Source organism: Hyalella azteca, unplaced genomic scaffold (genome assembly GCF_000764305.2).
Source record: "Hyalella azteca isolate HAZT.00-mixed unplaced genomic scaffold, Hazt_2.0.2 contig1120, whole genome shotgun sequence".
In the NCBI taxonomy this organism is placed as follows: Eukaryota; Metazoa; Arthropoda; class Malacostraca; order Amphipoda; family Hyalellidae; genus Hyalella; species Hyalella azteca.
The window spans coordinates 203862-227994 of NW_025931451.1; the positions used below are offsets into that span (position 1 = coordinate 203862).

At 37.9% G+C, this 24133-nt stretch overlaps 4 protein-coding genes across 5 annotated transcripts in view; 2 read left to right on the forward strand and 2 right to left on the reverse strand.

Moving 5' to 3' along the window:
* Positions 1-5614, reverse strand: part of LOC108675273 (pseudouridine-metabolizing bifunctional protein C1861.05) — a 139732-nt gene extending 134118 nt beyond the window's left edge. The window contains exons 1-7 of the mRNA XM_047881610.1: positions 5562-5614; positions 4532-4672; positions 3197-3437; positions 2776-3011; positions 2214-2425; positions 1804-1948; positions 789-851 (exon numbers count right to left, since the gene is read on the reverse strand). Coding sequence (XP_047737566.1) covers positions 789-851; positions 1804-1948; positions 2214-2425; positions 2776-3011; positions 3197-3437; positions 4532-4648 — 1014 coding nt within the window. The 5' untranslated portion in view covers positions 4649-4672; positions 5562-5614. The remainder of the gene's footprint in view (positions 1-788; positions 852-1803; positions 1949-2213; positions 2426-2775; positions 3012-3196; positions 3438-4531; positions 4673-5561) is intronic.
* A 748-nt stretch (positions 5615-6362) lies between these two features.
* LOC108675288 (THUMP domain-containing protein 3-like) lies at positions 6363-12079 on the forward strand. 2 transcript variants are annotated; one of them, XM_018163287.2, is made up of 10 exons: positions 6363-6744; positions 7093-7188; positions 7439-7516; positions 7770-7907; positions 8370-8956; positions 9506-9636; positions 9869-10047; positions 10567-10724; positions 11280-11451; positions 11814-12079. In XM_018163287.2, exons 1-10 carry the CDS (start codon positions 6631-6633, stop codon positions 11973-11975), a joined length of 1815 nt encoding a protein of 604 aa, XP_018018776.1. In that variant the 5' UTR covers positions 6363-6630; the 3' UTR covers positions 11976-12079. The 2 variants fall into 2 exon arrangements, with proteins under 2 accessions (XP_018018776.1, XP_018018777.1); XM_018163288.2 differs by lacking the exons at positions 6363-6744; positions 7093-7188 and having other exon boundaries at positions 7450-7516; positions 7774-7907.
* A 1543-nt stretch (positions 12080-13622) lies between these two features.
* Positions 13623-17696, reverse strand: LOC125178272 (estradiol 17-beta-dehydrogenase 2-like). Its single transcript, XM_047881644.1, has 5 exons — positions 17338-17696; positions 16116-16263; positions 15338-15428; positions 14970-15034; positions 13623-13696 (listed from the first exon to the last, which is right to left on the reverse strand). The coding sequence occupies exons 1-5, from the start codon at positions 17476-17478 to the stop codon at positions 13623-13625; spliced, it is 519 nt and encodes a 172-aa protein (XP_047737600.1). The 5' UTR covers positions 17479-17696.
* A 1832-nt stretch (positions 17697-19528) lies between these two features.
* LOC125178278 lies at positions 19529-21105 on the forward strand. Its single transcript, XM_047881660.1, has 2 exons — positions 19529-19804; positions 20392-21105. The coding sequence occupies exons 1-2, from the start codon at positions 19568-19570 to the stop codon at positions 20773-20775; spliced, it is 621 nt and encodes a 206-aa protein (XP_047737616.1). The 5' UTR covers positions 19529-19567; the 3' UTR covers positions 20776-21105.
* Positions 21106-24133: the final 3028 nt, after the last annotated feature.

Sequence of the window (24133 nt, forward strand, 5' to 3'; positions counted from 1 at the left end):
GAAGAAAATAGAGGGCTAAATTTATCCATGAATTTTGCTCAAACCATGAGGAAAATATCAAACCATGTTGATCATTACGATCAACATGGTTAATAATGCACTTGCTGTGTGCAGCCAGCGTAGCGTGGGTTGCAAAAAATTACGCAATTTGAGGCGGGGAAGCTCCGGCACATTACGCTTCACTTCTTCCATTCTGGCTATCCACTGAAGGAGATTTCATTTTACAGTCTCTTTTCATTGCACATATGCAACTCGGAATCAGGTAGAATCTCAATATTCGAAGTATAATATAGCCTATTGTATCCTCAGCGCAGGATAAAATATATATTTACTCCCTGAAAATCTAGCAACATACTTTTCTCTAGCTCAACTTAGAACACAGATTCCCAGAATTGCTTGCTACATATCAATCTCAGATATCATCTATTGAATACCAGCGGTCTCTTTTTCTTACAAGACTTGCATAGCAGTCAAGCATAACCGCCCTTGGAAGAATAATCAATAACTATAATAGAGCGTCAATCATACACAGAGTCGAATAAAGTGGCTTAACGCATAAACACATGCACACATCCTAATATAATCATATAGGATCTAATAATTTCGTATTAGATTTTTCTATCACATTTACCTACTAGCGGATATTTTGAACTGATCAGTTGCCAGAGAGGATCGATTTTTATTAGTTGAACCACCCTTCATAGAATTCCATCCTGTAAAACACCACATTGAGCAACATGAAAAAAAATCGAGAATAGTCCTCAGAAATTTGTCAACAGTTCTCTCACCTCAATTTTAGGCTCCGTGACCGTAGCGACGAAGTCTAGGACGCTGCCACCCACCACCACCACCTGTTCACGCGCCAAAAAATGCGAGAAGAATTAGATTTCCAAATTGAAATGAAATTTAGGTACGACATGGGTACTCTTTTCTAATATAAATTTCTTAAAGCTTCTTGTACGTACAGTAGTTTACACTGGTCTTTGGGCGAAAAAAAAACATAAAATTACATACATATAAACACGTAGGTTTGTATATATTAGAATATCGACGTCGAACATATCAAAGAGAATAGGTATGTGTTGAAATCCGCTCGCAGAGTATATGTACATCGAAGACGAGACTACTGACTACTAATGACTGAGAGAAACTCAATAAATAAACTATTTAGAACGAGCCAAAAAACTCTAAAACTGCAGGTCGAAAGCGCATGAAAAACTTTGAAGCCCATGATATTTTCGTAGTACAGAGACGGGAAACACTTTCGTAGTTATTGTGTCAATCAGTACGCGTGTTTAGATATATCAAGCTTATGTATTTGAACGTGCTGTGAATGTTAGGGATCTATTTGAGTAATTTGTAAAACCCCAATAATGGTCGTTTTTTGACAAAACTGGGATTTAATGTTATTTATTAGGGTAAAAACATGTAGTAATGCATAAAATTATTATATTGATGGACTTGGAATGAACTTTGAATTTTTTTTTCTTTTTTTATTAGTCAGTTAGATAACTAATGATTTTGATATTCAGCAAACATAAAAGAAAGTAATTAAATTAACTAATGTAGTTGCTGATTGGATGAAGTTTCGCCGATCTATATAAATTCAAACAACCTCATTTTTAAAACGCAACAAATGTCAGATATAAGATATGATAAGGAATTCTCATATCTGAAATATTATCCATCAACAGCAGCGTCGGAATTCAGCGTGTTGATACATGATATAAATATTTTTTTACTTTAGACGGTTTATAGAAAGTTTGACTCAAGAACGATCGTAGGAGCGTGTATGACACACACCTCGGCAGTGTTATGAGCTTCCTTCAGTGTATTGTCGCCCTCAGGCGGTGGACTGGCAGGACGTGTGTCTTCCAAATGTGGACTCTCTGCAGACTGGGGATCCGATGAAAATTGATGTTTTTCTAATTCACGAGTCAAATAAAAACTGCACACGAAAGAGGAAAAATCAGGTATTATTTTTATTGAGGCTCAAAATTTGCGAATCTGTCGGTTCAGAGAAAACTACATGTGTCTGCAGAGTCAAGTTAATGATAGTCAAGTAGAGCATATCATATTTAATAATAGGCTTTATTATTATTTTATATTATTATTTTAGTATTAGTTTATTATTATTATTTTATATATTTTAGAATGCGCGTTAATTTTTTTTTAAATCACTATATTACTTGAATGACTTAACGGTCTACTACCTTGACGACGATCGTGATGGGTTCTCTGTTCTGAGTTTTGCTAACGCCGAGGCAACGTGAGCTCCCGTGGCCGCGTTGTTCTGGATGAGCGCGGAGTTTGCGGCCAGGCTGCGGCCATCTGTCATCCGCAGAACTTCCGACAAAACAAAAGGAGTGACGTCACGCCCCGTTACTGATGACCTTCTCGCTAACGAAACAGCTTTTTCGATAGCCTAGAATAAATGATAGTACATCAAAAATCCTGTTATAGTAATTAGTAGAAACGTAATCGATAATCAAATTTTTGTAAAAATTTGAATTAGTAAACAATTTACTCAAAACGATTATCTACGTAAAAATATAGTTCAGTGCCTGATGTCTAAATTTGTATGAAAAGCCATTCAATTCAAGTTTTGAATATTTTTGAACAAGAGTCAACTTGATAAGTTGACTTTTTTGTGTACCTTCTATCGAGTGCAAAATTTCATTGTTCGATTATTTCCCGATTTCATTGTTCAATATTTGTAAGTGCATGATTGTTAATGAATCAACGTATAGAAACTTAATGGCTGGAGGTTTTTACCATCTTAATTTCAGCTCCAGCTGGCTCTGCGCTCTCCGGAATTGGCACGGCAAAAATTAAACCAGATCTTAGAGCCAGTTTCTTTGCTTGATGTATCATTTCGGCTGCTTGTGACGGATCGGTTATGAAAGACGTTGCCACAATACCGCTGTTGCGAGTAAAGAAGTCGGGAAAGAAGACTTTCGCTGGGTCGCATTGAGCTTCTAAACTGCGATCCAAAACTGTCGCACTCACGCCTGGAATATGAAATATATTTATATATAAATTGAAAATAAAGTATGATTCCTTATGAAATTTAATTAAATCATCGATTATGACACACAAATGATGAAATAGGATAATAGATAAACATATAATGATATATCAAGTGCTGTAACTACTTTAAAGCCAGTGGGAGTGTTAGACCTTTTTTAGTGTTTACCTTGAGTTTCCAGATATTCGAGAGTTGCAGGAACATCAAGAATGCTTTTAATTCCGGAACATACAACTCCGACACCTTGGCAATGCCCGAGTTCGATTAAATCCGCCGAGACGTCCCAAGTTGTTGCTCCGGAGGAGTGTACTTTGTGAACACCACCAATGCCGCCGGTAACGAAGACATCGATGCCTGCCAGTCTGCATGCATGTAAAGTTGTCGATACCGTTGTGCCGCCATCCACTTTCTGTAGAAATTGAGATTCAATAAACATGAGGTATCCGTCATACAATTTACATACTTCAAAATTGTATACTCATTCTGAGTCCATTATGATCAAAGTTCTAGACTATCTAGCCTCTAGCTCTAGGTGGGTAAATTACCTACCTCCTACCTAGAACTTAAGGCCCTATCCGATAATTAATTCATAACTTTTTTAATGGGGCGCTGATGAATCCTCGAGTTTCCATCATGCTCATCGTAGCCAAGGACTAGAAAGTAGAAGGCTAGAACCGTAGAACGTATAGGTTATCATGTTTTTTTTTTGCCGTTTCTACTGCAAAATTTTCAGAGTACATTAGTGTAAAACTCAGAACCTTCATTCTGGAAAATTGAGTAGATTTAAATTAAAATTAAACCTTCAAAAAACTGCACCTCTCTCAGTCTCGGCCTTTCTGCCCTCTCAGGCTCTCGCCTCTCGGGACCTGGCCCACCCACCAGGCCCACTACCCTGGGGCCCTGGAGCCTGGACTGCCAGGACTAGGTGTGCTTACTTTAACAATTTGAGTTTGATGTCATTTTTTATAGACAAAATTGAGTAGGTATTAGCCTAGTTACCAAAATTAGAGAAAAAAACTGTTTTCTTAGAATCAAATATTGTGGCTGCAAAGATTTTCAAAAATTCAATGTGAAATTGTTTATTTTACTTGTATGTTTTGAACAATTCTGTCTTGTATAAATTGTATTCCATATTTATCATTTATGATATTGTGTAAACTGTAAAGTACTACCTACCTAAATGTTGGTATTCATAGCATTCTACCATCCTTAGCTATTTCAAGAATTGCAACACCTTTATTTTACTTGAAAATATATAATATTATATTTATATACTGTATAAGAAAATTTGCCTTTAAAACTTTGTTTTCAAAGTTTTATCTTATTGCCTTTATACCTATTCCAAGCCCAAGGTGAGAAAAGCAATAATGAAATTGTTGATAAAAATTACTTGCTGGTCAGTGGTCTTCAACAACAACAACTTGCATCTTGCATTAAAGAACAACTTCTGCATTGCTAATAACTGAGTAATAAGTAATATATATGATTGATACATATATGTACCTTTGTTGCAGCAAATGCCAAATCTCTTGTGCTTATTTTATGTTTCTTTGTACAAGTGTCAGCCAGCATGTGGAGTTGTGAAGATGAAAGGCCCACTGTCAGTTGTCCTTTTAGCATCCCAATTGTTGCTGGAATGCAACCCTGTGATCAAAATGATAAATTATCATTGACTCAGAATTGAAGTAGGTACCGTAATTATTTTATTTTATGCAATAATGGTGGTAATACTTTAGATTAAGTGCATCCAAAAAATGGGTGTTTTTTTTAATTATATGTTTTTTGGGGTGTAGATAAAGAATCTGAAATCTGTTTTTGGAGGTCGGCATTGGAAAACCAATATTTTCCCCAAGGCTCTAATTCGTAAAAAAAAAAAATTGGCAAAATCGGCAAAAAAAACCTAACCTAACCTAACCTAACCATGGTTGCAATGTCATGATTGCCTGCAATGTCGTGGTTGCAAGAGTAACCTATATGGGTCACCGAGGCTAAGTTAAGAACACTATAAATCCATGGATATTGGGGCCAAGATTTAACTTGCATTTATCTTAGAAAATATATAAAAATCGGTTTTCCGATGCCGACCGCCAAAAACAGATTTCAGATTCTTAATTTGCACCCCAAAAAACATATACTTAAAAAAACACCCATTTTTTGGATGCACTTAATGTAAAGTAATACCATAATGGTCACTGTACCTTCTATTGCTAAATTTAAATAGTGTAATCTAATAATTCTATGTCATGGAATAAATCTTGATGTTGAAAAAGTTCATTTCTCATTTTGTCTGGAAATAGCTTCATGCTTCACAATATATTAGATGCCTCAAATATTCTCATTTATATGATATAGTTATATATATAACACTAGTACCGGTACCTATATATGTCTCAAAAAATAGTTTTAATTCTATTCTTAGCAATTTATTTGTGATTTCTCAGTTTTATTTTACTACATCTATTTTTCAGGCAGCAAATAGAAACTGATGACTGATTAATGTTGTCCTAAGCTTTTCAGCTATTTTACACCTTACATTTGCTTCACCTTTCCTCTTATAATTTCTTCCAGTTTCATTGCTGTTGTAAGGTTGTGAGGAGCTGGCATTCCATGGGTAATGATTGCTGATTCCAGAGCAACCACGGGTCTTCCTTCAGCTATAGCTGATCTCACTTCTTCATTCACAATAAAAGGCCACACTTGTTTTTGATGATGCATTGGTTGTGAAGCGTGTCTTATTTGTCTAACTCTAAACTCCCCAATAATTGACTGACTGTTAAGTTTTACATTTTCCAGAAATTTTTTTTTATTCAATTCAACACCTTCATTACTAAAATATCTGGCTGTTACACATTTCCATACATGCTGCCTTTTGGAATTCCATTTTTTAATGGCTCCAGCAGTATGGTTTTGTAAGCTCATCATCCTAGCATATAATCTAATTCTCATTTCAACAAATTTTCTCCAAACCTTAACTTCAGTTTAATTTAAAGTTTCCACAAAACTAGCACTTTTGAGTGAGCATTCCTCACTATCACTTTTCACAATGACTTCTCTCACTTGAAGCAGCATGGATACTAGGAGGGTTCCTAACACAACTTGGTAATATTGACCCTGTTATCAGTTTGATAGCACTGTTCACAGAACTTCATTTCCTGATAACATTATCAGCTCAGATGACTATGGTCATTCTACTATCAAGCCATACTAATTCAATTGATTAGTATCATAATTCTTCTAAAAACATTATAATATTATATTCCTAAGTATTGTTATATATAGCAATTGGTACAAATTGAATTGCATTTTATTTTATTTATATAGATTAGTCTTGAATTCAATAATCTATTCACTAATAAATAAATCTTAACATGTTGATAACATCCTTATCTTGTGAGGAATATATTTCTGCTGTTAGCTATAGCATTCTGCCCTCACAGAACTGATGTTTCATTTTTTACTTGCTTTCTTCATCTTCAAGATATCTCAGGCTTTCAGATTAAATTCACAATAGACTTCCCAAATTGGATCTATTATTTGAAAATTTTTCCAGATATTTTTTATTTGTTTGAAACTTTTTGTGTTAATTCTTCCTGAAGTAAACTATGCCTGTTGCTCAAAGCATCTCAGATGTTGACCCCAGTGTATTTGAAGGCCTGCAGTCTGAGGAGGATCAAATCTGCACTGTAGAAGCAACCACACCAACTGGCTTGGAAGATGTGAGCATTTCTTGCATTCAAAAATTTTGCAATACCTACATGATGCTTGGATATAATTTTAGGCATAAAGTCTTACTCTTTGTTTCTCTAGACAATTTAATTAAATTTGGTGCAATTAATACAAAATTAGGTACCTATTTCAAGCAGCCATTTATCTGAAAAATGCAGACTCCACACATTAGAATGACTTGTCATTATTCATTTTTTTAATTATTATAATATTCTGAATTTAGCGTGAAATGTTGCACATAATTTGTAATAATAGTCCCAGGTTATAAGCTTCAAATCTTCAGATCTCACACAATTTGAGAATAATTGATTCAAACTTTAATGAATTTGTTGTGACAGGTTTGTGCTGAGGAAGCCCAAGAGAAGCTTGGCGTCAAGGCCCACACATCCACAGGCAGAGCGTTTTTTGATGTGCCAATCAGCAAACTTTCAGAGGTAATATTGTTATCATTTATATATACCATATACTAGCTTGGTTTTTTCAGTATTTGGCTGGTCAATATTATTTATGTATCTGAAACCAAAAAAATATTGGGAGAAATATTGGCAGACAATCAATAAATTCTGAAAACCCCATTAAATAAATTGCTATAGGCATCTCTCAACTCTTCCAGGAGATTGTTATATATAAATGAATTAATGAAAAGCATTTCTGACTATTTTTTTACCCATTATTATATTTCAGGTTCTCAAGTTGCATTCTGCTGAGAATGTTAATGTGGTGGTGCACATGCAAACAAGCTTTCCCTTTACTAGCATCAGGGTAAGAGTATATGAATACCTACATTTTCTCACATATACTCTGTAGATCATTCAATGAATTTGTCTTGTGCAGTTTTGTGTTAATTTACTACTGTTGTCTAATGATAATACATGTACACTCATAGTAGAAGACAAGATTCATTTATCCCATTCTGTCAACAATTATGTGCCAGCTGATGGTATACTTTGTCTTTTTCCATATCATCAACTCCTCTGTTAATGAGCAACATTAATACCTATATATTTGTTGCCAGGAAGATTGCTTCTCTGCTCTATACTCATTGGTTGAGCGTCCGCTCTGGCGCAAGGGCATGAGAGCCTGGCAGCATGTTTTTGAGCCTCTGGAGAGTGACCCATTTGCATGTGATATGCCTCTCTGCCAAGCCTATCAGGTATGTAACATTTCTTTCTTTATTTTAGTATGATCCTCCTGCTAGAGTTACGTGTACATAAATTGTACTAGAGTTACGTGATCCTGGCTTCATGCCAGGATCATTGCTGCTATGGATGACTCTAGCCTTTAACGATAAGTGATTTCTGCCATTTAATTGCCATCTTGATTATTCATTTGTTTTTTGGAAAAAACAAGTGTCAACATAGATAAATGTGTCATTCTGTCATGTTTAGGTTTGCTCAGATTTCTCAAGTATTGGAGAAAAGTTGAATTTTCCTTTTTCTATCAATCTCTAGATTAGGTGAACAAGAAAGCATGCTGCATTGCTGAATTATTTAGGGTATTTTGCCTAGTATCATTTGATTAAATGTTTCTTGTCTCAGTCTTGTCTACTTACTCAAATGAAGTTTTACAAATGTTTTTGTAATTTCTGTTTAGTAAATTGAACTAATTCTGACAGGAGCCCAACCCTGTACTGGACCTGAGACTTCTGAAGAAGGGCTCACCTGTTGCCCTCAACCTCCCCGATAACATAAGGCAGCTCAGAGAGCAACATGCTCAAGCCTACATCAATGATAAGACCAAGTGCAAAAAAGATGCAGGACTTGCAGAGAAAACACCTCCTGAAGATATAGAAGTTCAAGTGACTTCATCTGACTGTTCAAGTACTGTTGCTTCTGCATCCAATAAATTGTCGTCAGGTTTTGGTGACGAGTCTCTTATCAACTCTCTTGATGGATGTAAAATTGTCGGTCATAATTCAACTACCATGCTAAATTCTGAGGACCAATTACAATGCTCTACCAAAACACCGGGAACAATTGACACTGACAGCAATGGTGCGAATGCTGTTTTAACAAATACTACAGACGACGATCATTTTCGTACGCACGGTCACCAGAGTTTAAAGCAAGCAGGTCAAAGTTCAGTGGAAGGAAACTCTCATCCAAATTCATTCATGACCGACGCAGAGGTAACTAGCCCACCACCTCGGACCACCTCTCGAGATAATAGCTCTGGTCCAAGCTTCAGAGTTTGTTGTAACAGGTGAGTAAACATCATATGTAGAGTTGGTAAACAAATGCGTGGTAAAATATTATTCTATAGAGCAGACTGTTTGGCTAATATTAGGTAAACAAGTTGTAGTATAAGACTTTACTTTGAAATGTGTTGTTGCAAGAGGAAAATGCTTCCTGATTGTTCTTGCTTTAAAAGACTAAGCTTTGATAAATTTAAAGGCAAAAACTGTGACAAATGCGATCATACGAATAGATAAGAGTACGCAGGATAATTCTCTTTCAATAGGTGCCATTAGAAAGATATTGCAATTATTTTTATGAGATATTTGGTGCAACCACTAGAGAGAACGTGCAAGCGATAGATAGAGAACCTACAAAGCGATAGAGAGAAGGTGTAAGTATGTACGAATTCAAACGTAATTCATAGATATAAGGAAGCTTTCTATACTTGTATCAAACGCTTATCCTATACGGGAATCTTTTTAGTGTTTTTCCACCCACATTAGAACCGACCTAGATCTACATAGCGTGTGTATGTTTCATCTGTGCTGCTGTGCATCATCATCTTTGTTCGCAGGTCTGGTACGGAGCACGTGTTTGGTTCTCCGGAAGCCGCGCGTCAGTTAGGAGCTGCGCTCAACGATCGCTTTAGATGGCCTGTGAAACTCAAGGACTTCCTGGTGGAGGTTATCCTTAACATCGCTGATAGTAAGTGGCCGAAAATAACTTAACTGTGATAACACGAGACTAGAGTTGCATGATTTTTAATTTCGTATATGATAAGCGCGAAATTTAAGCTAAAGGTCGTTTTTTTAGAGGAGGATCAACGAGGTATAGTAACGTCTACGAACAAAACATATCTCCAAAATCTATGTTAAATACTATGTTGTTAGCAATTGAGGGTATGCCAAGTGAAATATAATGTAGCTGTTGTACACAGATTTTGTGTACGTGTGCCTGGCGCTGACGAGGGAGCCTCTATACCGTCGCAACCTTGTCTGCTTCGGCCCCACGAACCTGCGAGCGACGCTGTGCTACGCTCTACTGCACCTCGCCGCGCCGCAGCCCGGCGACCTCGTGCTCGACCACATGTGTGGCGGCGCCTCCATCACCATTGAGGTAGTCATGCATCAGAGCTGCTAACGTCAAATTCACTCAGCATATGCGAGTGTTAATATCTTGTTACCGCATTGCGTCCATCACGATAAGGTCGAAGTTCTGTCGAATTTATGTCCTGCTTGCCGAAGGCCTAATGAAATGAAGCGAGCATTAATGTAAACAATATTTGTAGCGTTCTTATCTTTGACCGTTTCAAATTGAGCTTCCACTAGCAGCTAGATTCTGTTCTCTTGGAAGTTTATTTATTTTTTTTTAATCCATTGCATGTCGCTCAGAAACCAGAAATCTGTACCGGTATAACTATCTGATGTGTTGAGTTCTGTAAAGAAACTGAGTATTGCCAAGTGAAGGCATACAATGAATTTTGCCATGATAACGGCTACGAACTACTCCAAATTACCTTTATTCAACTAAATTAATACCTTGCAAAAAGGAGCGCAATCGATCATTTACTCAGTATGTTCTAGCCACCAAATACTATTTTTAATACGGACTATTGAAAGTTTGTACGTGTTTCAGGGTGCGCTGTGCTTCCCCGCTTGTTACCACGTAGGCGGGGAGCTGCACAGCAAGGCTGTGGACCGCGCGGCCACCAACCTGCAGCACGCAGAACTGACGAGGGGCGTGGCTCTGCCTGCTGGGCTGCTGCGCTGGGACGCTACCAAAATACCCTTCAGGTATCGTCATGACAAGTCTTACCTGGGGATGTTGAGAATATCATCTAAAGTAAAAGCCTCTGTAAAATGTCTCAGTTTCAAGAGGGCTTACCTACAACCAGCTTGCTCCTTTGTAAATAAATTTGAAATCGGCGTTCCTTCTTAGTTTCTACACAAGAATTATTATTAAATTTATTATTTATTAGCGTATCAAATGCAATGACTAGAAATGAACTTCCCCCTCCAAGCATCTATGTTGAGCCTGTCTTTCTTCTATATGTTCTATTGCCCATAATTTGAGCTTCATTACACGATGGTGTTCGTCAGCGAATTACGCATTTATCTTCCTGTGAACTACCAGTACGGAAGCCAGTAGAGGGCATCCACTGACAATACCTGATAACATTCATGTGTGCTAGAGGGAATAATCGAGTTCATGTTTGGAAAACGCTGTGAGCCCATGTGAAATTTTCAGTTAACAAATTTACGCCAAGATTGTTCTAATGTGGACTTTACACGAGTATTGCTATTACTTTGATATTATTCAAGCGTAACAAATGAATGGATGGCTCACAGAGACAGCTGTGCTGACGTGATCGTGTCAGACCTGCCCTTCGGTAAGCGCTCTGGCAAGAAGGCAGACAACCGCTCGCTGTATCTCCTGGCACTGCAAGAGACTGCCAGAGTGACGCGGCCTGGTACTGGCAGAGCTGTGCTTCTCACACACGACCGCAACAGTCTCATTAAGGTCAAGATGACAGTAGCAATACAAAAATAATGAAGTGTTATTAGATTTCAATGATTACCTATGAACTGATGAATCTTGAAAAAATTTTGGTTGTATGAAATTACATACAATCAGCTGCAGTGCTGCACTCGTTGTGCATATCCGCCAAGATAGAAAATATTGTCGGAAGAATTTGTGAAAATAAAGCTATAAAGGAATAACTGATCCTTAGATTGTTTAATTGATAGTCGGTTTCGAGTTGAATCTTATTGAAAAACGTCAGTATACGTCTGACGGTTATTTTAATATAAGCAGGATAGATTTGGTTCTAACCGTGCCGCGGATCTATTCACCCTCAAACCAATGAACCTAATCATTGACAGAACTTGGCTCACGTCCGCGAGTACTGGCGCAACCCGTCGGTGCGGACCATCAACATCGGCGGTCTACATGCCGGAGTCTTCTTCCTACTCCGGACCGCGGCGCTCTACAAGAAGCCTTCCACGCTACCTCGCTGTTATCATAGCCTTGGTCACGGATCATAGCCTTGTTATAAAACTCTACCTAAGCTGCTGATCGTCTAACGGTATCTGTGAATGTCATGAAAATTACAATAGAATTGAATTATGAATAGATTGTAAGAACTGGAGTTTCCGTAGTTTTCTTAAGCCTGGTAAAGCAGAGAAGTTGGATGAATGTGTCCTGTGTTACAATCCACCGTGATGAACTGGAGATATTTATGAGGTGTGATGGAATGCTTTCATGAAAAGCATCCCAGTAGAAGAAAACTCGGAGTTCGGTCAGAATCGCGAACCTTTTATCAACCTTAGCTAATATGGATGATCAGACAAAAAAACCTCTATAATTTCTGTTCTTAATAACGAAATGAAATTAGATGGGAAGTTAGTAACTTAATTATCTTAAAGTACAGATAATGAAATTGAAGAATAAGTGCCTTAAATTTACTTAAGGAATTTTAAATTGATTTGTTTCCAACAATCCAACTATCAAATAGAGACACTTGTCGAGTCCTTCACTGAGTCTTCACTGAGTAAATTTCTCCGCTGAAAGAAATCCCACCGATGGGAACGGCCAACAGTTTTGTGAAAAGCTCCGCGTGTTAGACTAACCTTAATTTTGAGTGTTTTTTTATGAAACTGATAACGGTTGAACTTGAACCATCAAGATTACCAGAACGGTTTTTTTTTTAAGTTTTATCACGACGGTCGGGCCCAATTCAGGATCGCATTGTGGGCACCGCTCATCAGTAGCCAATCAACGACGGGGCTAGGGATGCACTGCAGAAGCCATAAATAGGCCCGCACCACGAGTGGCGCCGCATTGTAGCTCCGACGCGGGTGAGGTGACATCATGGCATCCCTGTTATTAGGAGAACAATTCAGATGCGTTAGCTAATCCATAAAATACGTCTGCAGGTTATTCAATTAACCAATGTATAAATTGCTGATTTTTCCTGAATATTTTCGATTTATTAATAAATCATTGAGCAGAAATAGAAATGCAATCGCTGAATCTGTTACGTATTCGTTTATGGTTCGCCGCCTTGCACTGTAAACACATAGGAGCCATGCAAGAGCATTTTCGCAATGCTTATGGAATTGGGATATTACTTGGGACTGGCATTTTATTTTTTTAATGTGCAGACGTGAGACACTGGAGAATGGGTGGGGAGGAATGTTATTGGAAAGAGCATTTTAATTTCAGGATGTTTGCGTATTATTAATTATTACTAAATAATGGATGGTTAACATTTTAAAATAATAATTAAATGATAGTGTCCTGCTAAACGTGGATTGAAACTGGTCTTAAGTTAATCGACATAAAATTAGTTTTAATATTATCAACGAATTATGTAAGGCGTGATTCTTAAGTATCAAGCATTATAGTGAATCATGTCGGGCAACACACGTCATATATCGTAACATCTTGCAAACATAAAGAATCTTATCGTGATGCAAACATAATCAATCTTATCATTTTGAAATTAAATGGATCATATCGTTTTGAAATCATAATGAAAGTTATTATTTGGGAACGAAATTAATCTTATCATGATGCAAACGTATGAATCTTATCACGATGCAAACTTATGAATCTTATCATGATGCAAACTTATGAATCTTATCACGATGCAAACTTATGAATCTTATCATGATGCAAACTTATGAATCTTAGTCCTGAGAGTGCTGGGGTCCTGAGAGTGCTGGGGTCCTGAGAGTGCTGGGGTCCTGAGAGTGCTGGAGTCCTGAATGAGAACGCCACAATAATCAAGGTGCATTGAATGTATAAAACATTCTCCTGAAATTCCATCCTGCCTTTAGATGCTTCATAACTCTACATCTTCAGCCATAACTATTGCTATTTAAAGAATTGTATTCCTTCCAGGAGTGTGCTAGAAAATTGCATGAAATATATATATAAGTAGATATTCAAATGGAATATCATTGATCACGGCACATCCTGCTGAAATGCTATGTTGTGGATAGGTTGGGTGTGTGTAATGATGTTGATTATGCTAGCAAGATAGTATATGCTGTCCTTTGAACTAGAAGACTTAATATATCTAGTGAAACCTTCACAATTGTTTATCATTAGCCTGTAACATTTCACTTCCTGATTAGTAATGCCTGCGACATTTTATATGTAACTAATTAAGCCCTACAAGGTTATGTTTAACCTAGTGCAGCTCATGAGTCAGAAATTCTGTAAATATGACATCTCCCAGCACGTCTTGACACGTATAAGAAAATGCCTGTTCTATTTTCTTATCAAACCTGCCATTGTTGCCCGTGACCGATTTTTGTATCTTGCTCTACCTACACTCTTGACTCTTAACTTACCTGACAACCTGGTGCTGGGAACCAGTTTGTCAATTGACTCAAGGTATTCTGTATAAATCATTCTATTGGTCACACATTTTGTTATACCGTCGGATTGGTTACACATTTTGGTCAAATTATCCATTGGTCAAACAATCCAAACAATTCATTATATTGGTCACACATTTTGTTATACCGTGGGTTCTCATTCGGATTGTTTACATTTAAAACAATTCTTTTAAGTATAAAAATTTCAGAAAATGTCTGTTTAAACGTATTATTATAAAAATGTCCCCTCTTGCAGATCTGTCAGAGCTATTCTGTATAATACCTTATGTTGGTCACACTTTTTTTATATGTTCTCAATTGGCTGGTTTAAATTTCGAACAATTGTTTCGAGTATCTAAGTGTCAGAAAATGTCTGTTATAATTATAATATATTATATATTTTATTATAATATACTATAATTATAATAAAAATGTCTCCCCATGCAGATCTGTCGAACATCTTTGAGAGTTTTCTGCCGCAGCTGCTGACGTACCCCAACCCCATCGACCCCCTCAACGGCGACGCAGCCGCCATGTACCTCCACAAACCTGAGGAATATAAGAAAAAAGTCGCTGGTCAGAATAAATAATATTAAGAAAATTTATTAATTAATAATAATATTAATTAATATATTAATATCATTGTCTCGCCTTTGTTTCTCCTGAGCAGAGGCAGGAGCGCTGCCGTCACCATCACCAGACCCTCCAGGTTTACTCTGGAATTTATGAAAGTAGATACACATTTTTACTTTATAAAGTAAATGCAGAAACAGACGACTAATTAATTTTATACTGATTATTAATACAACCTTAATCAGACTTCGGAATATTGGAAAACTCAGTAAGCTCATTATATAAATAAATCACAACTGCTGCAAAAAATTGACAAACGTCACTCTGTTTGTCTCATACCCACGGTTTAATTAATTATAAATTACAACATTATATATATTATTCATTATGTTAACATCAATATTATTATAATATTAACATTAATATTTGTTAAAACATGCTCGCACCTGAGCTGGTGTTGCACGTGCGCCGCTCTCTGCCACTCGAGGGGGGCGTACGCCAGCACTCCAGCGTTGTTCACCAGACACGCGAGGTGTGCTTAATTAATAAGTCAATTAATTAATATGAAGTTAATGAACTTATTGAATATTGTATACGCTTATACCAGCCAAGCATCCGCTGCGCTAGGGGGTATGAAGTTAATGAACTTATTGAATACGGTTATACCAGCCAAGCATCCGCTGCGCTAGGGGGTATGAAGTTAATGAACTTATTGAATACGCTTATACCAGCCAAGCATCCAGTGCGCTGGGAGTATGAAATTGATTCAATTGTAAAATACGGTTAATCTAACTGAGCATTCACCGAAGATCTGCGAAACCTGATACACTAGCTGGGATTCCTCCCGCATGCTTCTATTATGATAATTCTTCGTACAATATTTTTCTGGAGGGAACCTACTTCAACAGCGATGGGAAACACTTGTTTTCCAAGCGCCTGAAATACATCGCACGTCTCTGCATATTACTTGTATCTCCCACACCCATAGTCCGGCCATCACCTACCGTATAATCCCACCCATCTTCTTCTTCTCACTCTCACTCGTCCATGCCTCACTCTCACTCATCCACGCTTCACGATCACTCGTCCACGCCTCACCATCACCCGTCCATGCCTCACCATCACCCGTCCATGCCTCACCATCACCCATCCATGCCTCACCATCACCCGTCCATGCCTCACCATCACCCGTCCACGCCTCACCATCACCCGTCCATGCCTCACCATCACCCAGGTCCTCCAGGGCCATGACGTCACCCAGCAGACGAGTGACGTCATCGCTCCTGGTCACGTCCAGCTGCGTCACCTGAGCACCTCTGGCCAGCAACTGCTGGGCTCCTGGAGACGTCTGGTCCAGCACACCTGCCAGCACCTGCCCAGCAACGTCCTCAATACTCAGTCCAGCAAGGCTGCCCAGCGCTGATCATAAGCTCTTCAGATGATAATAATTCTACGGTGGTCGTAAATTCTACCGCGATCGTACGTTCTACCGCGATCGTAAGTCCTACCGTGATCGTAAGTCCTACCGTGATCGTAAGTCCTACCGCGATCGTAAGTCCTACCGTAATCGTAAGTTCTACCGTGATCGTAAGTCCTCCGGTGATCGTAAGTTCCATCATCATCATAAGTTCTCGCGTGACTGTAAGTTCTACGTTGATCGTAAGTTCAACTGGTGTTAAGAGTTATACAGCAATTATAAATATTGATTTTCTTAGGTGTTCGGGAGGATTATGTCAACAACCGTAGGGTGGCTGTAGCGCCTTGGTGATGCGTGGGGAGAATAACATTGCAAAATAATGATGACTGTCTATTGTGCCAGAAATAAAACGACAGATTAAGAAGCGGACTATCCTGCTATTGGAGTGGAGTATTTGGTTATAAAATCTCAAGTATTAGAATAGAATAGAAGTGTCGGCACTGAATAAATAGGCCCATGGCCACGAATATAATACTCGTATGATCGTATTCTAATGAGTACGATAACAACATCCAATGAAGATATAACGGTTTAAATTTTCAGAACCAAATTTTATTTAGAAATTCAAACGGGGAACATTTCATTATTTTTTTGTTTTTACTTCGAAAAACTGTTAGATTACTTTATAAGATTACTTTATAGCTTTCACCAAAATAATATGATTAAAATTGCGGAATTATTATTTATTTCAACGGAACAAAACTTTCTTCCTTAATTATAAAATTTCATCAAACATCCTGAAATTTTCCTATTTGGCGAGTCGTTGCTCAGTCGTACCAAATACATAAACACTTATGAAAAAAAATAAAAAAAATATATAACTCAGTACTCGCTGCAGTGAGTGACAGAGAGCGCATTTTCTCTTCGACCAAAACGTGAAGTCACGGACGGACAGACATGGCGAGCAGAATAGCGCCTTTTTTCCAGAAATGAGAAAATGTGCTAAAAAAGATGTATAGATAAACTCACCTTGAAGCCCCATTGTAGAGATGCTACAGCAACCCACAACCCCACGCCCCTATCACAACCCGTGACCACCACCAGGGGCGGGATGGGGTTATCAGATCGGTTAGAGGCGGTCTCCGATACATCAGCATAGACTGCTTGCATTGCTTTATATTCAAGTATAAGAGCTGAAAATTATGAAGAATAATTTCTTAGAATCGTTGAAGTATGAGCTGAAATGTATGAAGAATAATTTCTGAATCGTTGAAGTATGAGCTGAAAATTATGAAGAATAATTTCTTAGAATCGTTGAAGTATGAGCTGAAAAGTATGAAGAATAATTACTGAATCGTTGAAGTATGAGCTGAAAATTATGAAGAATAATTTCTTAGAACCATTGATGTATGACCTGAAAATTATGAAGAATAATTTCTGAATCGTTGAAGTATGAGCTGAAAAGTATGAAGAATAATTCCTTAGAATCATTGAAGTAAGAGCTGAAAATTATGAAGAATAATTCCTTAGAATCGTTGAAGTAAGAGCTGAAAAGTATGAAGAATAAGTCCTTAGAATCGTTGAAGTATGAGCTGAAAATTATGAACAATAATTTCTTAGAACCGTTGTTAGTCTACTGCTCTAATAACACTTTCGGCAAAATCATTCAAGAAAACTAAGCATCAAGCAGAACAGTTTTATCTTTATAAGCTTTATGACGATTATACAGACAAAAAAAAAGACTTCGTCGTGGAACAAAATGCCGACATAGCACCCGGCCTTTGTATGCAAATCGTGACACTAAAGTTCACGAGCGTTATTCCTGGATCTCGGGTAACTCTGCCTCATTGTTATTATAATATACTAGTTATAATATACTATTGGTAATATCCTAGTTGGTTATTCCGGGCTCGTTAATACCCGTCATTTTAGAATCACGTTATTCCTAATCCCGTAAATAATAATAATGCTGATGTGTGCTAATTGAAGTAAGAAATGTTTTAACCCGCATTTCATAGAGAATTTAAAACTCCCATTTGACTCTCACTTCGAAATAGGAAAAAATTACTTCAGGTAAAATTAAATTTAGATATTTTGCTTTAAAATATAATTGCAATTTTTTACTCAATCCTTTCCTTCCACTGTTGCAATAAATCACTATTCTTTCACTAAAAATGTAATTTCAGCTACAGGGAATATCAAGACGCAATATAACTGTCCTGCATACGCGCCCCAGAATCCACTATATATTCACGCCTCCAAGCTTCAAACACACATAAACTTTGACAACTATACATCACTCATGAGATTATACAGCTCATCTGTGAAGTCATTACACGTAAGCACACAAACACACGCAAAAACTACCACACGTAATTTATTCCATGTATACATGATGCGATAAATGAATTTTTTAGTTTCGTAAAATACATTAAATGTATATATAAATCCTACCCGAGTCATTAATCACAGCAGAATAGAAAAGATTTCACAACAATTTTCAAAATTGCATTTGGCTCAAAATGGATTAGGATCAAAGCTGTAATGTTGTCCACAATGCGTTTTTTTGCACACCACTACGAATGTCTTCAGGTTATGAGATCGGATGCACATCATTACCAACACTTTGTAGCATTATTAATTATTATTGTTACTTGTTTTTGGGGGGGAAAAAGCGGATTGTCGTACACATCCATATCATCGGCGTGGACTAAACCAAGAACATAAAAATCCCAACATCTCACACCCATCTGCGAGACAGCAAGCGTCGTCATCAGGCTCAGGTATCCTCGCAATAACTCCTAGCCATCTTAATTACTGCGATGCGTGTATCACGTTCAGCAATTAATGTCATCGAATTAAGAAGAAATATATTGTAATTAAATAAATGATATAAATAGAATAGTGCGTTTGTGGGTCCCGTTTAAAAGCGCGGCAAGACTCACGCGTCCCGCAGTATCTTGGATACGGTCCCTGATAGCGGTTACTCTGAGACAAGGACCAGAGTTCTAAATAAACGCACTTGAGTTCTTAATGATTGCAAGTGAGCAACCACGACACGCTCCGTGGTGCACGTGAGCTCTTCTTAATTGGAAGCGTATCTCGTTTTATATGCTATTTTCCTATTCTGTATATTATAATTTTTTATGTCTAATATATTTTCCAAATTATTTACTTGCATCAAATGATAAATATTTATCGCCAATATCATAAGCATACGTCGAGCCAAAAAATGTACTGCCACAACAGCTGAACTCGGATGCTCGGTGTCCCATGTCCCTCCACCGCCAAGTCTGATGTGGCACTAGCAGTTTCGTGGTCGGGGCCGAGGATGTCACTGCTGCTGGTGTTGCTGATGGCGCTGAGCGCGTCGGCTTGTTTCGTCAACGATTGTCCCAATGGAGGCAAGCGGGCTGCTGGGCCAGTCAAATGGTGGCCAGGGAAAACCAATCCTTCTAATGTACAGCGAAAACGAAATTCTCATCAAATATTCAAGGTGTGCTAAAGATAAGGCTTGGCTAATTGCTCATATTTGTATGAAAGATGGTCCCAAGATGCGCGTTTAATTTTCATCTGGTTTCAAAAGAAGTAATCTTTCGACATAATTTTATATGAATATGACACACATTTCGGTCAGTCTTTACGACACGATACTGAATTATCACACGCCAGAAGGTTAAAAGTCAACATGTAACGCAAAAGTTAAGCTATAGTTCATGCAACTCGATTTTCTTCACCTAGTCTCTCCAACAAGTGGGAATACCAACATATCTATGGTCATCCCCTGCGGCCAAATTCAGATTCTGTGGCCTGGTGTTGATGGACCACTCAGCTAGGTGTTGCTGGACCACTCAGCTAGGTGTTGCTGGACCACTCAGGTGTTGATGGACCACTCAGGTGTTGATGGACCACTCAGGTGTTGATGGACCACTCATGTGTTGATGGACCATTCAGGTGTTGATGGACCACTCGGGTGTTGACGATTGGGATAGAAAACGGCGCCACCTACAATTAAGTAATTTACTTTTGAACTTTAACATTCTACATTCTAATAGATTTATGCAATATATTTTACCGGAACAGAGTGACTGCATCCCGTCCGCGTCTCTGGATGGCATCATCACCGCCGTATGTGACGCTCTCCTACGCGCAGCCGAAGTACATAAACGCTTGAAGAACAAGACGACAGTTGAACTGAAAATAAACATAACGGCTTTGATGGAGACCAAACTGACGAAACCTTGGAGCAGCAAAAAGATCACATATCTAAGCAAGTTTTTTGTAATACAATTCAAAAATGGCATCGCAGTGCCTTTGGATAATCGTATATTGCAGATCCTGACAAATAAAGAACCTTCTCCGTTTAATAAGCCCATAGTGGGTTGTTGTCTATGCAACATTGACATGAAACAGCGCTTCAAAGAGCTCATGGAAAGTAAAATTGAGACATCAGGAAGAAAAATTTGAAAGCCACTCGCAACATAATAAACTAATCAAAGATTAACTGAAATTAAATGAGATTAGAAAGAAGTCCATCTTTGGACAACAAAAAACGTGAGTTCTAACAGAGATTTATAGTTAAAACTGTGACTGCTAATGCTGTGGCAAATTCGATAAAAATTCCTCTCCTAAATGCATTGCGAATATGTGGCACAGAGCCTTTTCCGTATATTTACAGAGTTTTGCAGTTCTTGCAGTTTTTACAGTGAGAAACTTGAGAATAATTGAATATTGACCTCATGCGACCTCTTGTTGGCTATTAACTTTCAAATATGGCAATTATAAATCATGACTACACCTGGGAATATATATAAAAATATGTTTAGTTACCCATGTCGATCACGAGCCAGAAAATGGTATCAGTTTGACACCAATTTATAACAATGTTCGTCAAAAAATAATTATTAGTTGGAAATAATACAGCCCATAATTCAGCCGCTGATTTTGGAAGTGAAAAATCGCTACTTTGAAATATGAAAAATAAATTTTGACACGCTTTGCCTTCAATTATACCTGGTGACAATTAAATTTATAGCAGTAACGAGCGTTATTCACGCCTGCTGAAGTTCGGCGCTGAATAAAGAAAATGAATCCGTGGCAAAAACTCCATAAGACAACTAATTTTAATAGAGCTTAACTTATCGGTTAAAATGATAATGAAATAATTGACAACTTAGTAGAGCACCTGATTCATTATACAATCGTGTTTCTTCTAAAATTTAGGGCATTAGTTTGGCACAAAATTTGCATGATGTTCTAACACTATTTGGAAGTGTTCAATAGTGTTCAATAGTGTTCAATAACCACTATTGAAAACTATTGAACACTTTCAAATAGTGTTCAATAGTGTTCAATAGTGTTCAATAGTGTTCAAACCGCATCTACAGTTGGGACGTATGAATGAAAGTAAATTCAAGCATTGATGCATCTTTCATCGTTGCTTAGTTTTCAGCAATATTTCTGTATCTGTTATTACATTTACCTATATTCTATCACAAGCCTTCCAACAGAAACACGTAATAATACGTTTGCTTGGAATATTTAGAAAAAAATGCCCGTATTTGATAATGTGATTTATTTAAGGAAACAAAGTGCATATGAAGAGGATAGTAGTAAAATTAGAGTTTGCTTGCAATTGTTTCCGAGTTCCGCATGTTGAAAAAATATAACTCGGTACTCACTGCAGTGAGTTCCAGAGCGCGCATTTTCTCGTCGACGAAAACTTTAAGTCACGGACGGACGGACAGACAGACAGACAGACGGACATGGCGAGCACAATAGTGCATTTTTTTCCATAACTGAGAAAATGCGCTAAAAATGAAACCAATAATTCATGGCACCGATCGATCTTCCGACAACACTTGCTTCAGTGAATTCGGTAATTTAATTTAATCTACTCGTGCACCTGCTTACCAACCAAGTGAAATAAAACATTTCCGACGTTCATGCTAAAAAGTGTTACATTTGGAATCGGATCTAATATTTCTTGAGGATCAGTTCACGCAAAGTCTCTTAACTGATCAAACTTTTAAAGTCAAATCCAATCATTGGAATACGGCCATGCACATTACAATATGTTTCATGTAAGTCTAAAATCTTCAAGGATAACGTTAAAGGAAAATTCTACGCAGAATTTATTTTAATTTTTGTCACGATAACATTTTTATTATATTTTACGACGTGATGACGTCAAGAGGGCTAATATGTCAGTTTTGATAGCATTCTGGACATGATAATGCCCGACAGCTTTGCAAACAATTCAGCTAATGCCATCCAGCCGAGTGCAAACAGTGACTCAATGTATACTCCGTGGTGGTACACGAAATTTCAGTGACACGCGGAGGCTGCCCGAGGAAAGACCGATGAGATTCAAGCTCGTGGTAAATTATTGCAAGAATATTGCATCTGGAACGTGACATTAACCTTAGGTTTCCTTGGGTAAACTTCCATTTTTCGGACCAGGCGTAAAATGCTCTGCTAAAAAGTCAAATTTCGAACTTTTCCTCAATACCGTAGTGTGCACAAGTTTCTTAGAAGTATTGGAGAAACGCCTGCAGAAAGCAAAAGTGAAATAGCATTCAGAGTGTGCCGCCAAAAATGTTTTATAGTGCTAGCATTTTGAAAGACGACTGACGAGTTCGAGATCAGTGAGTTCAACTCCCGATTCCTATAAGAGTCAAAAAATACAAGAGTATATACGCATGATGAAGGACTGGACGAGAGCTCAGTGGCGAATTCCTCTCAAAAGTGTGATCGTATTTTGGCTGAAAGTTTTACGAGCCTCTGGATGCTTTCCTTACGCCATTGACGTGATCGAGATCGATGAAAGAAGCCATGTGCAGCACGAAATTTGCGGTAAAAATGGGACAATATCATTGATCAAGTTAACAGCTTACAAGCACAAGTGGCTCAACACGCTACTCCTACTTAGCCTAGCGAGTTTCAACATCGTAGCATCGCTTGCTGAATTCAAAACAAACCAAGACCTTTTTACCGGGTACATGACAAACACAGAGATTACGACGGTAACCATTCTTCCCATTGTTCGAAATGTAGTGTACCTGAGCGTGGTATTACACGCGTGGTGGAACTCGAGTATTTTGCAGACCTTAATCCAGTTAACTGTTGAAGTGTTGAATAGCGATAAAAAACTTCGGTTTCTTCGTTCTGCGGGACACATTACGCAATTGTTCTTTCCACTGCTGGTAGTGGATCTGTTCATTTTGGTCTACACGCAGTCCAGGGTAGGAAGAGACATTCTTCACGAAAAATTTTGGGAGTCAGGCGCCCCGATCGTTTGGGGTATAGGCATTGTGCAGTATTTACTCTTTTTTAACGTTTATTTTTCCCTAATTTGCATTAACAATGCTTGCCAATCGATTTTGGTTCATTCTTTTGAGCAAATCTCACGATCTATAGAAATCAAGGTTGATTTCTATTCACAAAAACTGTGTGCAGTAGCGACCAAATTGAACCCTTCCATTGATCACGAGTGCCATGCTTCATCATCATTTCCGTCGCCAAAAAGTAGCAAGAAATCTGTTGAAATCAACGGTAATGACTTTTTGAAACAGGATAAGAAAGAACATCTTCTGGCGCCTCAGTTAACCAGCAAAATGTCGTCTACAGCTCTGCTGAACAATAAATATTCCGTAATCGACCTTCCTCATCTACAGAGGCTATGGCAGATTCAGAACAAGATCAACAGCTTCTTCTGGTTCTCGACGTTAATATATTCGGCTGCCTATGTTTTATTCAGCGCTGGCATCGGGTTTCTTACTGTTGTGATGGGACAGACAGCGAGCCAGAACTTGAGTTCCATTCT